General features: G+C 48.8%; 1 protein-coding gene across 2 annotated transcripts in view; it reads left to right on the top strand.

Moving 5' to 3' along the window:
- Nucleotides 1-11,289, top strand: part of puf60a (poly-U binding splicing factor a) — a 12,837-nt gene extending 1,548 nt beyond the window's left edge. For both annotated transcript variants that reach the window (XM_008301734.1, XM_008301733.1), the window contains exons 3-11: nucleotides 279-365; nucleotides 979-1,029; nucleotides 1,358-1,519; nucleotides 1,671-1,763; nucleotides 2,152-2,365; nucleotides 4,098-4,288; nucleotides 4,453-4,567; nucleotides 8,977-9,218; nucleotides 10,052-11,289. In XM_008301734.1, coding sequence (XP_008299956.1) covers nucleotides 279-365; nucleotides 979-1,029; nucleotides 1,358-1,519; nucleotides 1,671-1,763; nucleotides 2,152-2,365; nucleotides 4,098-4,288; nucleotides 4,453-4,567; nucleotides 8,977-9,218; nucleotides 10,052-10,351 — 1,455 coding nt within the window. In that variant the 3' untranslated portion in view covers nucleotides 10,352-11,289. The remainder of the gene's footprint in view (nucleotides 1-278; nucleotides 366-978; nucleotides 1,030-1,357; nucleotides 1,520-1,670; nucleotides 1,764-2,151; nucleotides 2,366-4,097; nucleotides 4,289-4,452; nucleotides 4,568-8,976; nucleotides 9,219-10,051) is intronic.
- Nucleotides 11,290-13,970: the final 2,681 nt, after the last annotated feature.

Here is a 13,970-nt window from a genome sequence, read left to right as displayed (position 1 = left end):
AAATGTGGGCGGGCAGAGAGGGCCCGCCTCTCAATCCGTCCGACCAATCGATGCTCCTATGGCTCCGCCCCCTCCCACGATTTTTGCGTCACTGGCTCCAAAAATCCATGATGTCAACCAGGAAGTAGCAAAACCCTGGCTTCCTGTTCTCAGTGCAGAAACCAACGGGTGACGTGACGGCAGCTACGTCCATCTGCTATACAGTCTATGTGTAGGACAGACATCACAACCAGCTGTTTGTGTTGACTGCGCTGTGATTGGATGTCTCCTGTCTGCAGGCGAAGAAGTATGCGATGGAGCAGAGCATCAAGAGCGTTCTGGTCAAACAGACTCTGGCTCAGCAGCAGCAGCTCAGCAGCCTGCAGGTAACTCCCAGCCCAACGTGTTCCTCAGGTTCTTCTGCTGTCAGACAGTCAGCCGAAGCCTGACGACTAACCAGCAGGAACCGGAGCAGAACTCCAGTTGAGTGGAGCCATGAAGAACCCAGACCTGCTGCTGTGTGTCGGGACCATCAGTGACATCAGCTTCAGTCTGTTTCACCAACGTGTGTTATTTTACCTCAGCTCACTTGAACAGCTGTGGTTTTGACTCCACTCACTGATTGGCTGCAGAAAAGACGTTTAGGAGGAAAATTAGTCCGATCAATAAAAGAACTGAAGTTTTAATTGACAGAGACGTCGAAGTGGAACTAGCCTTTCTCACATGAATACATAAATCTAATACGTGTTTTCATCTTGGTGTCTAATTCTGTCTTTAGAGTTCGAGCTTCGACGTTTTCAGTCCAACACGGCACACAGCTCGTATCTGTGCAGGTGATCTGGTTCCACAGCTCAGTGTCGAGTCGATCGGTTTGGTTTATGTGTTGTCCTGCAGAGGTTTATGAGCCTCGTCTGAGCAGCAGTGGATGGAAACGTTGAGCCATGTTCTCCTGATGACTTCTGCTTTAATCACTGTTGTGTCCGTGTGGTCTTTGCTCAGATGGCGTCTCTGACGATGGGTTTAGGAGACGCTCTGTCTCCTCTGCAGTCGGTGAGTAGCCGTCCCTCTGTTCTGCTGCCTGCTGACCACTAATCACATTTCATCGTGGTTTTGGCTTCACATACGTCAGTGAACATGATGGATGTTGATGTTGACTTTTAAATTCATGCAGACAAAACCACCTGGCTTCAGGTCAATGTGACATGAGATGCCGTATTTCTGTGTGTGGAAGCTGATACTGGATCCTACACCAGAATAAAACCTAAAACTGAACCAGACTGGTGCAAAGGTCCTGCTGCTCCTCTGTAGTCTGAAGGGAACCTCCGTCGCTCCGGTTTGAACCGGTACCGACTGATCAGAAGCTCTGTGTGTTGTCCAGGTGGCGGCCCAGCGGCAGAGAGCTCTGGCCATCATGTGTCGGGTCTACGTCGGCTCCATCTACTACGAGCTCGGAGAGGACACCATCAGGCAGGCCTTCGCCCCCTTTGGACCAATCAAGAGCATCGACATGTCCTGGGACTCTGTGACCATGAAGCACAAGGTCTCACACACACACACACACACACACTGATACACACTGACAGACAGACACACACACTCTTTGGTGTGTATTTCTCTTTGTCATGCTCCAGACCGTTGTTCGGGTCGCTGCGGTTCTTCTGAACCGGTTCTGCTCTCACTGGTCTCTGCAGGGCTTCGCCTTCGTGGAGTACGAGATGCCAGAAGCAGCCCAGCTGGCTCTGGAGCAGATGAACTCTGTGGTCCTCGGAGGAAGGAACATCAAGGTGACCCAGACAGAACCACCGTGTGCAGATGATCAGGGCACCAGAACTCCGCAGCGTCGTCATGACGATCATCGTGTTATCGGTCAAATTCATCTTCAGCTTTGTTCGTTGTGTGTTTTGTCTCTTTTCTGGTAAATGAATTAGACTGAAAACAGGAGAGTAGAGCGTCAGCCTCTTCACTCTCCTGCAGGTCAGGTTCTGCTGGATGTGGTGGTGTTCAACGCTCCATCACGTTTACATCTGTTGCAGTAAAAACTGAGCGGAGGCCTTCATACGTCCCATCACAAATTAAAGTATCTGTCAGAAGGTTCGATGTTTCTCCCTCCTCTGTCGTCATGTTTCAGACTCTCCTGAGTCTTACTGCTTTTCCCTCTTCGTCGTCTGTCAGGTTGGGAGGCCCAGCAACATCGGCCAGGCTCAGCCGATCATCGATCAGCTGGCGGAGGAAGCTCGTGCCTTCAACCGGATCTACGTGGCGTCAGTTCATCCCGACCTCTCGGACGACGACATCAAGAGCGTCTTCGAGGCCTTCGGGAAGATCAAGTCCTGCATGTTGGCCCGAGAGCCGACCACCGGCAGGCACAAAGGCTACGGCTTCATCGGTGAGTTAAACAGGCCGCGTCCAGCGGCAGGACTCAAACAGGATGCCTGATGAATAGTCTAGAATGCTGCAGAAGAACCTCCACCCACATTAGAGCAATGAAACTAAATGAGAATGAGGCGTCTAGAGGATGCTGCTGTTGGAGGTGGAGGTCTGAGGGGCTCGTAGGACACAATGTTCAATGTACCTGAAGGAAGACGTCTCCACCACAGACTGATGCAGAAAAGGAACAAACTGGTCAGAAAAATCACCAGAATGCAAGAACTGCAGTGTGTGGTTCTGAGCGTGTCCTGGTCAGGACGTCCTCCTGAGACACACGTTAGTGTTCAAACCAGCAGGTGTGTGCGGTGCTCCGGCTCATCGACGAGGACGGCTCGGGTCGGCTGCAGGTCGTTTTCATCACTGATTCAGAAAATATTCACATTAAGGAAGCTACAAGCACAAAATTCAGAATGTTTGTTAGAAATGACTCAAAGTGATTCATGATTCTGAAGAAGTTGGAGATTATTTTCATATTTAACAACTAATTGAATTATTTTTGCTGTTCTGGAAAAAAGTCATTAAGAAGATGCAATCACTGAATTTAGACTGTTTTTGTTGTTTGTTTTTTTAATACACAGTCATGGACCTGCTCAGACCTCCTGGTTTTCTTCAGCTTCTTGTCCATTGTAACGCCTGGTACCACTAAAGGTCCATTTGTTTGGACACATATACTGACAACAACAAAACCAGCTGATCAGACTTTAACTTCAGAGCTGGTACCAGACATGTTCCAGGGTTTCTTGGTTCTAAGTTCTTCCACCAGCAGCTATGGCATTGTGCTGCCAGAACCAGAGCTGTTAGACGGTCCATGGTTCCTGTTCTGTCTGTTTCAGTCACATGATGCACAGGAGTTAGTACCTGATGGCAGAACCATAGTTTGTGATGACTGCAGCCATGCGTCTCGGCTGCTCTCCACCAGGTTCTGACATGGTTCTGCTGCCACAGCAGCCCGTTCCTGCTGCTCACATTCACACTAACGTGCTTTGTTTGTGGGCTTGTGGTTCTCCATTTAGCCTTTGATGGTTTCCACAGGTTTTCAGCTGGATGTAGATCTGGTGACTGAGCGGGCCAAGGCATGGTTCCAGTGTTCTGGTTCTCCATCCAGGCTTTAGCTGACCTCGCCGTGTGCCAAGGGGCATCGTCTGGTTGGAAACCCAGTCACTGGAGGCAGGAAAGAGTTTTCCAGCTGATGGAAGGAGGTCACATAGGCTTAAAGGACGATGGATCAGCTGCATGTTTAGTCCTGTTCACTGTATTCTTCAGGTAATGGACCTTTAGTGGTACCAGGCGTTAACATGAACAAGACATTGAAGAAAACAAGGTGGTCTGTAGTTTTTTGGCTTTTGTCTTTATTCAGAGCAGTAGAGAGAGACAGGAAGGGGGAGGAGACGGGAGAGACCTGCAGCAAAGAGTCGTGAGCGGGAGTCGAACCCACGACTCCTGCGTTGGGAACTAAAGCTAACTATAGCTAGCTATAGCCTGTTTATGGGTCGCCTGTTCAGCCAGGTGAGCTGCCAGGTGAGCTGTAGGGGGCGCCCCCAGAAGTTTGACTGTTTTAATTAAAAATGAATCAGTCAAACTTCTGGTCTTCCTGTAACGTGCACTGACTCGCCCGGCCTCAGGGGGCGCTGCTGAGGCTGTGGGTTTGGACCAAACTGACGGCACCCTGCTGGTCCTGTGTTCTATTGCAGAGTATGATAAGGCTCAATCTTCTCAGGACGCTGTGGCCTCCATGAACCTGTTCGACCTGGGGGGGCAGTACCTGCGGGTGGGGAAGGCTGTGACTCCGCCCATGCCCCTCCTCACGCCAACCACCCCCGGAGGACTTCCTGCTGCTGCCGCCGTGGCTGCTGCCGCCGCCACCGCCAAGATCACTGCTCAGGTAGCCCACAAAGCAAACATTGCAGTAATAATACATTTTATTCAGTATTTTGTATATTTCAAGCAGTATTTTATATACTTTTTGCAGTTTTTAACAGATCTTTTTGCAGCATTTAATATATTTTTCCACAGTATTAAATATATTTTCTTTGGTGGTGCATTCAGGAGGCAGTGGGAGCGTCGGTGCTCGGAGCTCTGGCTGGGCCGGCGCTCCTCTCTCAGCAGCTGGGTGGACTTCCTCAGGCTGTCATGGCTGCCCAGGCTCCAGGTGTCATCACAGGTAGGAACATCTAAAGCCCCACCTTCATACATTTTAACCCCGCCCAACAATGACAAGAACACTGTGCTGTCAAATCACATCAAAGCTCTCCTGCCTGAAGTGTCAGTGTGCAGCCAATCACAGTTGGAATCTCAGTTACAGTCAGCCAGCCCCTCCCCCAGTCTGCACACCTGTAGACTCTTACCTGCCCTGTCAGCACACCTGTAGACTCTTACCTGACCTGTGGAACTGCCTTCGGTAGAACACACCTTGAAGATTCAGTTTTTAAAGAAATCTCAGAAAATATTTTCATAAAAAGTTTTCGTCCTCCTGTTGTTGTGACTCCTTGTGATTTACAGTTTACAGCAGCAGTGAGTGCAGTTCTGTGTAATATTACTCAAATGTGAAATGATTGTACTGCACAAACTCACAGTAATCAGATTACCTAATTCTTCCTCTGGTGAACAATCAGAAACACTTTACAAAGTCTATACTAAACATCAGCCCAAAGTAGAACCTCAAAGAACCAAAGTGATTCCAGTTGTGGTCTCCATCAGTCCACCTGCATGAACATGGTTCTACAACGAGCTGAGAGCAGCAGAACCTTCTCAGTTCTGGACCTCTGGACTGTGTCTATCTATGTCTGCATCATGGCTCCACATGGAGAAGACCTGAACAGAGGAGGAGAAACATCTGACTGAGAGACTGGACAAAGATGGAGAAGGATCCAGAAGATCAGTGAGCAGCTAGAACCCAGTGCAGCCCAGTGTGAGCAGGAACCAGGAGGTCCAGAAGGAGCCACAGCAGCACTGATCAGGGCTGCAGTGGTCGTCCTCCTACAACGACTCCACGGACAGTCAACTACTGTCACTATGGAGCTGTGGACACCAGACAAAGGCAGCTGCTTCAGACTTGGCACAGGGCTGATCAATGGAGACCAGAGTTAGTGTGAAGCTCACACAGTGTGAAGGACACTTCAGAACATCAGCCTCTATGGACGGAGGAGCAGAACTATACCTGGCTGCTGCTCACAGCTAAACTTCCACATCAAAGTTCACCAGAGAACATGAACAGAAGCCTGATGGATGCTGGAGAACATCCTCTGGTCAGATGGAGATCAATGTGTTGGGCTCACATGGAGTCCAGATGTTTGGTGTGAACCTGACCAGGACCACCACAGTGGATGCGTCGTCAGAGTCAGAAATAAAGGTGGACACACGAAGAACTGAAGGAACCAAAGAACCTCAGGAATGAAAGATGGACTCACTTTAGTTTAGTTCCTGCTGTGGAGCCTGAATTTAATCTGTGAAATCTGAACTGGTAGTTTGTAATCTGATATCAGAGACAGTCCTCTACTGTTAGAAGTAATCTGATTACTGTGAGGGATACGGTTTAGACCGTTTGACACTGAAGTGACATTGTACTGTGTGTTCACCTCACCTGCCAATAAGATCATTTATCGTCATGACTTTTTTGGTTTAAGATGTTATTTTTTGCGCTCTGTACATTAAATTTACATATTTTATCTTGTGTTCACAATCATACTTGTATGAACAGGATAAAACCATATGAGAACAAAAACTTGTACAAAGTAAAGCTGCAAGTATGAATCCATCAGTTATGAATGGTTGAATACAACACCAGCTATTGTGATCATCGATTTCAGTAGTTTTTGGTAAAAACACTTCTTCAGTGTGAATATTTCTTGGTTTCTTTTCTCCACTGTGACAGTCGAGTGAACAACTTTGGACAGAACAGACATTTGTCCTCTTGGACTTTAACAAACACTGACCCACATGTTTCATCCAATTGATTCATCCAGGAAATAATCGACAATGAAAATAATCTGCTTGCAGCCATAGTACGAAAACAAAACGTGTGAGATGATGACGAGAACATGCTGCTGCCTTATTGATAAATGTGAAGGTAGTAGTTGTACAAAGAAGCTGAAACTCTGAGAGAACAAGAGAAAAATCCTCCTGAACTGAACTTGTTGGTACAAAAAGTTTGTGCAGCAAGTTAAGAACCTCTGACCTTTAAAAGCCCATGAGATCAAGATAAACACGACCACGTGCTCACGAGTGTGAACAGAACAATGCTTTTACAATGAAGGCAGAGAACTGGAGGAACAACCTGAGAACGTGATGTTGATCTTGATCTCAGCGGGATGAAAGATGAAGGGTGTGTTCCAACATCTGTACTTCTGTACTGTTCATTACAGCAGATCCCGATACACGGTACGATGCAGTTCACCAAAAATACCCACAATCCTCTGTTCCATGACGTCACAGTGCCTGAGCGAGTGGAAACTGATCTGAGCTGCCAAGTGTGAGAATCAAAATATTTCAGTTGTTTTCACGCAATTCAAATCAACATGTCTGTTTGCTCACTGCTCAAGGCCAGAGAGGTGCTGCTGGTCCCTGTAGTCTTCACTGTGTTTCTGTTCAGCCAATCAGTTCAAAGTGTCTGCAACCAATCAGTGGAAAGTAGAGCCACACCAACTGCATCAAGGAAACGTGCCTGCCACAGTTGTACCGGGTTCAGAGGGTTAGATATGGCCCGCCTCGCTGTCTGCCAGAATAACCAGGTATTCACCTTCTGTCAGGACCCGGTGCTGGGCGAGCTCACGGCCTGGCTGTAGCTGGTGTAGGATGGTTGTGAATTTTACAGTTTTCAGGGGGTCAAATGTTGGTTTTCCTGACCAGATGATCCCCTTACCCTTTAAAGTACTGCTATTGATCTAGATTGAATAATGTTTTGTGGTTGTGCCTGCACTGGACTGTATCTGAAGAGAACATTTGCTCCAGAATCACTCCTGATCTGATGACAGTCCAGTGTTCTGTGTGGGCTGTGCAGTCAAGAGGGGAAGGTTTGAAACTCATGTTCTTGATTAGGACGTTGTTCCTGCTGCTTTTGAAACGTAATTTACTCCACAGAAAAGCCATTGTGGCTAACAAGGTTTCAATGGCCTAAAATATTAATATTCAAAGTTGTTTTACCTCCACTCCAATCTGAGTCTGTAGATACTGAGTATCTGCCGATAACGCTTTTATTTTCCTTCATAATGCAGACTTCAGCATCATAGACCAGCTGTAGCTCCTGTTTGCTCCACCAGGGGGAGCCTCTTACTGTTCAGTATAGTGCGATCAGCACAAGGCTAATGTCCAATGGGCCCATTTTGTGTTGTGAATGAATCAATTACTGATTGTTAAGTCTGCACTCGTTAAGAATAAACGAGCGTTTCTCACGTCCTGCCACAAACTGTGCTGAATGAAGGATACTGATCAGGACAAAAATCCTCAATCTGCTCTGATCCTGATCTGTGACTTTGCTCGACATGTCCCAGCTGAAGACACCTCACTGGAGCGCTGGGAAAGCTGCAGTTGTAGCACCATAAAAAGTGGCACTTCTAAACAGCATTTTGATTTGAGTCGCGTGAGAACAGATTATGGCAGCATCCACCGTCCAGGCCGAGAGCCAGAGACCGAAGACAGTCACAGGCTAAATGTACTCTGACACACTGCCAGAAACTGCTGAATGTACTGACGTCACAGAAAAAGTATATGATTTGGAACGCAGCCCAAGTCTGAGTGTGATGAGGAGGAGCTGCAGTGAAGGGAAGCGTCCAGCAGGCGGCGCTCCGTCAGGCAGGACGCACTATGTCCCAAGCTGTTGTTTGTGTTGCTTCGTCTGAAGCGTCTCCACTAATAGATTTTCTCTTTTATTGTCTTTTTTCTCTCTCTCTGTTTTCTCTCCCCTCCTCCCCCTCTCGACCCCCAACATTTGCCCCGACAGTGACCTCTTAGCCCCTCCCCTTTGCTGCACACTGACCAACCAGTGAAGAGGACTGTTTCTAGCCCCTCCCTTTTATCATAGCCCCTCAGTCCTATTGGCCAGTGAGTCTCAGCTGCTGTGTGATTTGTGGAGTTGAGTCATGTGAGCAGGGTTTGGGTGGGGGGTGTTTGGTTTGAGTCAGTGGGTTTGTTCATCCTCCTCTGATCCTCTCAGATTAAATCCAAAACATTTCATCCTCCTGTTTCCTGAATATTCTGCACCAATCGTAAGTATGAGTTTCCAACTCAGCATGGTCACTAGAGGAAGAACATGATCCGGTGGAGTCTCAGTCAGGATACTGTGCATTCTGAGGGAGCACTGGTTTACTGCACCTGGTTCGGGGGTGACACAACGCAGGCGGGTGGAGCTACTACCTCAGTCCGTCTGACCGTGTCAGTCCTAACTCCACCCGTATGATGCAGGCGGGTACAGGTGCAGTAAACCAGTGCCCTCAGCGTAGCTGTGGGTAGAAGAGGCCGGGGGTCGGTCCAGTCTGCCGGAGGTTCTTGTGCTCTGGCAGAACTGGGCGGCCCTCTGCGGCCGCTCGGCACCGCCCACCTGACCCGACTGTCCCTCCTGCTTCATGTCTGTTTCAGGCGTGACCCCGGCCAGACCCGGCCTGCCTCAGGTGGGTTTGGTGAACCCGGTGCTGGCCACGCCCCTGGCTCCGGCAGCCTCCTTCGGTCCTGAGCTGAAGAGGAAAGAGGAGGAGAAGGAGCGTCAGCAGGAGGCCCAGCAGGATGGTGCCATGGAGCCGCTCAGCGAGCAGGAGCACATGAGCATCAGCGGCAGCAGCGCCAGACACATGGTGATGAGGAAGCTGCTCCGCAAGCAGGAGGTAACGGAGCACTCCAGTCTGGTGACACCCTCGGATGGGCCAGACCATTACGTAGACCATTCCATGCATACGGGCAGGTGGGGACGGTAGCGCTATGAAGCTACAGGACCAAAAGGCCTCTCGCTCAGTAAGTCATTGTTGCTCCATGTCATGGTGGTGGAGTCGAGGATCCAAGGCCTTTATTTGTCACAAACACAATTACGCATGGTATATCGCACAGTGAAATGCAACATGCTCCTGTTCCAGATCAAAACAACTACAGCAATGATAATATATGTATATAGATGGACATTTTACCAAACTATGACAGAACAGGTCACTCACTCTGCTGAGGTCAGTTTCTGTTGATCAGTGATGAGTGGATGGAACCCTGCTGAGCTACTGGAAGGTGGAGGAGGTCCTCACTGGCCCGTACGTATGGCAATGATCTGATTGCAGCTATTTAACGGGCCGATACCGTCTAAATCCGGTGGCCAGGAGCAAGGCATTAACAGTCAGAGTGTAACTGGAGGGTTTAATGGTAAACCTTAAACAAATGGAAATGTTGGTGACTGAACTCGATGACTCGAGCAGGTAAACCTGAGGTTCCACCTTTGACCCAGAACCATCTGATTAGTAAACAAGCATTTGTTGGTCAGGAAGTGCCGGAACTCAGACATGAATTTTAGACTGTTGGACAGGAGAAGACTTGAAGTTTGCAGTTAGATTCAATAAAATGAGAAACTCTGAACTTTAAGAAGGGTAAAGGATGGTGTGAATGAGAACAGCAGAGTTTCACTGTCTGACATGTTGAATATGACCTGAGCTAATTGACTTGTTGTATTTCCTGTTAGTCCACCGTCATGGTCCTGAGGAACATGGTCGGACCCGATGACATCGACGACGACCTGGAGGGTGAGGTCACCGAGGAGTGTGGGAAGTTCGGCCAGGTGAAGCGAGTCATCATCTACCAGGAGCGCCAAGGCGAGGAGGACGACGCAGACGTCATTGTTAAGATCTTTGTAGAGTTTATGGAGGCAGCTGAGATGAACCGAGCCATCCACGCACTAAACCACCGCTGGTTCGGAGGACGTAAGGTGGTCGCTGAGGTCTATGACCAGGAACGCTTCGACAACAGCGACCTTTCAGCGTAGAAACTGACGCACTGAAGTGTAGCATAGTGGCCTCTTTCTAACCCGGCACAGTTTTTTAACGGTGTTTGTCCCCAGAGATGCTTCTTCTTCTTCTTGGGTTTGTTTCTGTACAGGATCAAAGGACCCGATCGCTAGCTGCCATGTCTTAACCAGTAGGGCTGGTCCGAATAGCAAGTTCTGTTCTCCGGATACTCGGGGCTCAATTAATGGCGAGTATCCATGCGGGCAGGAAAATATTCGGATCACAAAACTGATGTCAGGATGCCACCACAGCAACCAAATATTTGGATGTTCGGGTCCAGCCCTACAAACCAGATGTTTCAATTCCTGCTCATCATTTTGCAAATCAGCCGATTGTGTCTGACCTGCGGATGAAAGCGGTGAGCTCCTTGGGGCTTGCAGTCGCGGTTGAGGTTACAGATTGACAGATTCAGGGAAAGATCCTGGTTTGGGTTAGAATAAGTACATCGTTTAGGTCAGAGAACCTTTGTTTCCAAGGTTACGATAAACAGGTGGCTAGGGTTTAAAGAAAAGATGCTCTCAGTTTGAAACGGGGACAGTCGCCTCCTCTTCAGTCGTCCATCCATCTGGCTTGACCTCCTCCATCGTTAGTCGTTTATTTTCCACTGCAGAAACTTGTGGTTAGTTTCAGGGAACCCAGACCTTTGGTCGAACTACAGGAACCGTCCAAATAGAACCTCCTTCAGAGCCGTTTTAATGATGACTCGCCTTCCTGCATGCAGAGTTTCCACCAAAACATTCCCCCATCGCTGTTTTCCAGTGATGTGTCCCTGCATCCTGCTCTTAGTGCGACTGACCGGATGTAGACTGTGTGCATCAGTCTGCTACTGGCTGCACGTTTCACATGGCTCAGGTGGTAGAGCAGGTTGTCCTCTCATCACAAGGTTGCCGGTTTGATCCCCTCCACAGTCAAAGTGTCGTTGGGCAACACACTGAACCCAAAGTTGCTCCTAATCAAGTCTACCAGTCCCATTGGTGTGTGAATGGGTGAATGAGAAACACATGGTGAAGTGCTTTGAGTAGCACCAAGGTAGAAGAGCTGTGTGGTTACTGACATAGAGAACCTCTGAGCAGCAACCTCAGCTCTGAAAATGCAAAGTTTTGTTCAGAACATGGTGGAGCAGTGGTTAGCTCCGTCGCCTCACAGCTAGAAGATCTCCCCTTGTTCCACCAAACCGGTTCCAGGTCTCGTTCCATGCTAGTTCCTGACTTAGCACCAGTTCTTTGTGTGTCCACTAACTAACCCTAACCGGCTCCAGGCTCTCAGAACTGCTGCTTTTCAGGCACCAACTCTTTGCTGGGCCAGAGCTCAGCACCGAGTCCGTCAGGGGCTGGGGGCGGGGCTATCGATCCACCGAGACCGATGGATGGGACACACAAGCGGTGATTTGTGTCGTTTTTGTCCGGGACGTCTCTGGTCCGATCACAGATGTCTCATGAAAAACGGAGCTCAGCTACGTGCTGTTTGTTCTGCTCATAGAAAAGACCTCATGAGAACAGATCACTGGGTTTCATCCTGGACAGATCTGACACCAGAACGTCCTGGTTCACTCTGTTAAAGTCATCTCTGGTCGCACACCGGTCTGAGCACCGCGGCCTCCAGCAGCAGATGTTCAGCCGGTCAGATGTTTTTCCTGTGACCAGGTGAGAAGTGTGAACAAATGAGAAAGTTGGTCGCACCGGTACCAAAGTCAGTCTGGACTCCTGTGTGGACTTCTGTGTGGCGCCAGCGCTGTTCGGTAAACGGCTCCGTATGCGGTGACGTACGGCTCTGACTGAGCTCCTGATCAATGGAAAAGCAACCGGTTCTTAGACTGGAACCAACTGAGCTCTGGAACTAGCACCTGGTTCTTCTTGGTGGTAAAGGGGTGCTTGTGCAGCGTGGGTTCTCTCCGGGTTCTCCGGCTTCCTCCCACAGTCCAGAAACATGCTGAGGTTAATTGGTGATTGTAAATTGTCCGTAGGTGTGAATGTGAGTGTGCTTGGTTGTCTGTCTCTAAGTGTAGCCCTGTGATAGACTGGTTACCTGTCCAGGTGAACCTGCCTTCACCCTGAGTCAGCTGGGATAGGCTCCGCCCCCCATGACCATTCAGTGGATGGAGAGGTGTAGAGATGATGGATGGATGAAGATGCAGAAAGGCTGCTTAATGATGTTCTATTCTGAGTAAACACCACCTCCTGTTCTTAGGCCCACCCGACACACTGCGACTGGCTTAAAGGAACACGAACAGAACCGAAGGATGACAAGCAGCAGTCCGACTGTTCTCCAGCTCTGAATATAACAGACTGCTGTTAGCATAATGACCTGCAGCTGATCCGTCCACGGTGCTGTTAGCAGTGACCTGCTGACCTGCAGCTTCTAGCACCAAATACACCAAGAGGGACAGAAGAACCAGAACCTGGTTCTGGTCCTGGTCCTGGTCCTGGTCTTGGTCTTGGTCTGGGTCTGCTGTAGAGATCTCTGCCATCAGATAAACCTGGTCCTGGTCTGAAAGCAGCCATGTGGTCCCAGGTTATGTTTGTGATTGTGAACTGGTTCTCAATCACTTCAACCCGGTAAAATAAATAATAATAATAATAATAGTAATAATAAATAAATGGTGTGTTCAGGGACACTCTGTAAAATGGTGAGCAGGTTGGAAGCAGGTTTGAGCTGAAATATGAGGCAGCTGTGGTCCAGATGTGACGTCACCTGTTTAGTTCCAGATGTTCAGGTTTTCGTCTGGATGTCTGCTGTCGGTGAACGGACGGACTGTTCCTGAAGGCACCACAGCCTCGTCCACACTCGTCCGGTTCCGTCTGTCTGCGTGGTGTCGTGTGTTGCCGTAGAAGTGACGTTCTCCAAACGTTGTCACAGTGTTTCCAGAGAGCTCGTCCAACACTGCGTTCAGGTGCTCTTCGGGGTTTTGAGGGTAAAACACCTAAACGTGAATAAAACTGTTGTTTTTGTACGACTGTGAAGCTGCTGTTTGATTGATCGGCGCTCTGAGCAGAGACCCATTTTACACAGAACAACAGCGAGGGTTCAGGTGAGTCCTGGTCCAGGATGAAAACACAGACAACAGATACCTTCATGTTACTGAGTTACAGATCTAAACTAAAAGAGGAACTCGTAACTCTTCAGTACATTTAGATTAGATTAGGATTATGAGAAATGGTTCTAGTTTTGTGTTCAAATACTCTTGAAGTGACTCATTAAAGGGAAACTGGACTAAATCTGGCTTTAAAAGATGTTCCATTTTGGTCCAGGAGGCTGCCTTGGTTCTAACCGCCTGACGGGCGTCCCAGGTGTTTATTCTCACCTGTAAATCACAGGACTCCACGCCGATGACCTGGTGAGGGACGTCAGCGCTGCGTCATCAGGAGCTGATGGACCTGGTCTGCTGGAGATGCTGCTCCAGTTCAACAGGTGGTCAACATTCAAGAATAGGCTTTGCCATGAATATCAGCGTACGAGGTCCCACAGTGGTTTAGCTTCCCTTTAGCCACAACCACACGCAGCAGGAACGCCGCTCCATCAGGTCCACATGCTGACATCATCACTGGTTCTGGATAAATTCATTTGACTTTAAAGGTTCAAAAGTGAAGTTTTGGGTTT

The sequence above is a fragment of the Stegastes partitus genome, unplaced genomic scaffold (assembly GCF_000690725.1).
Source record: "Stegastes partitus isolate 25-593 unplaced genomic scaffold, Stegastes_partitus-1.0.2 Scaffold1705, whole genome shotgun sequence".
Lineage (NCBI taxonomy): Eukaryota > Metazoa > Chordata > Actinopteri > Pomacentridae > Stegastes > Stegastes partitus.
This window is presented reverse-complemented; position numbering and strand designations above follow the sequence as displayed.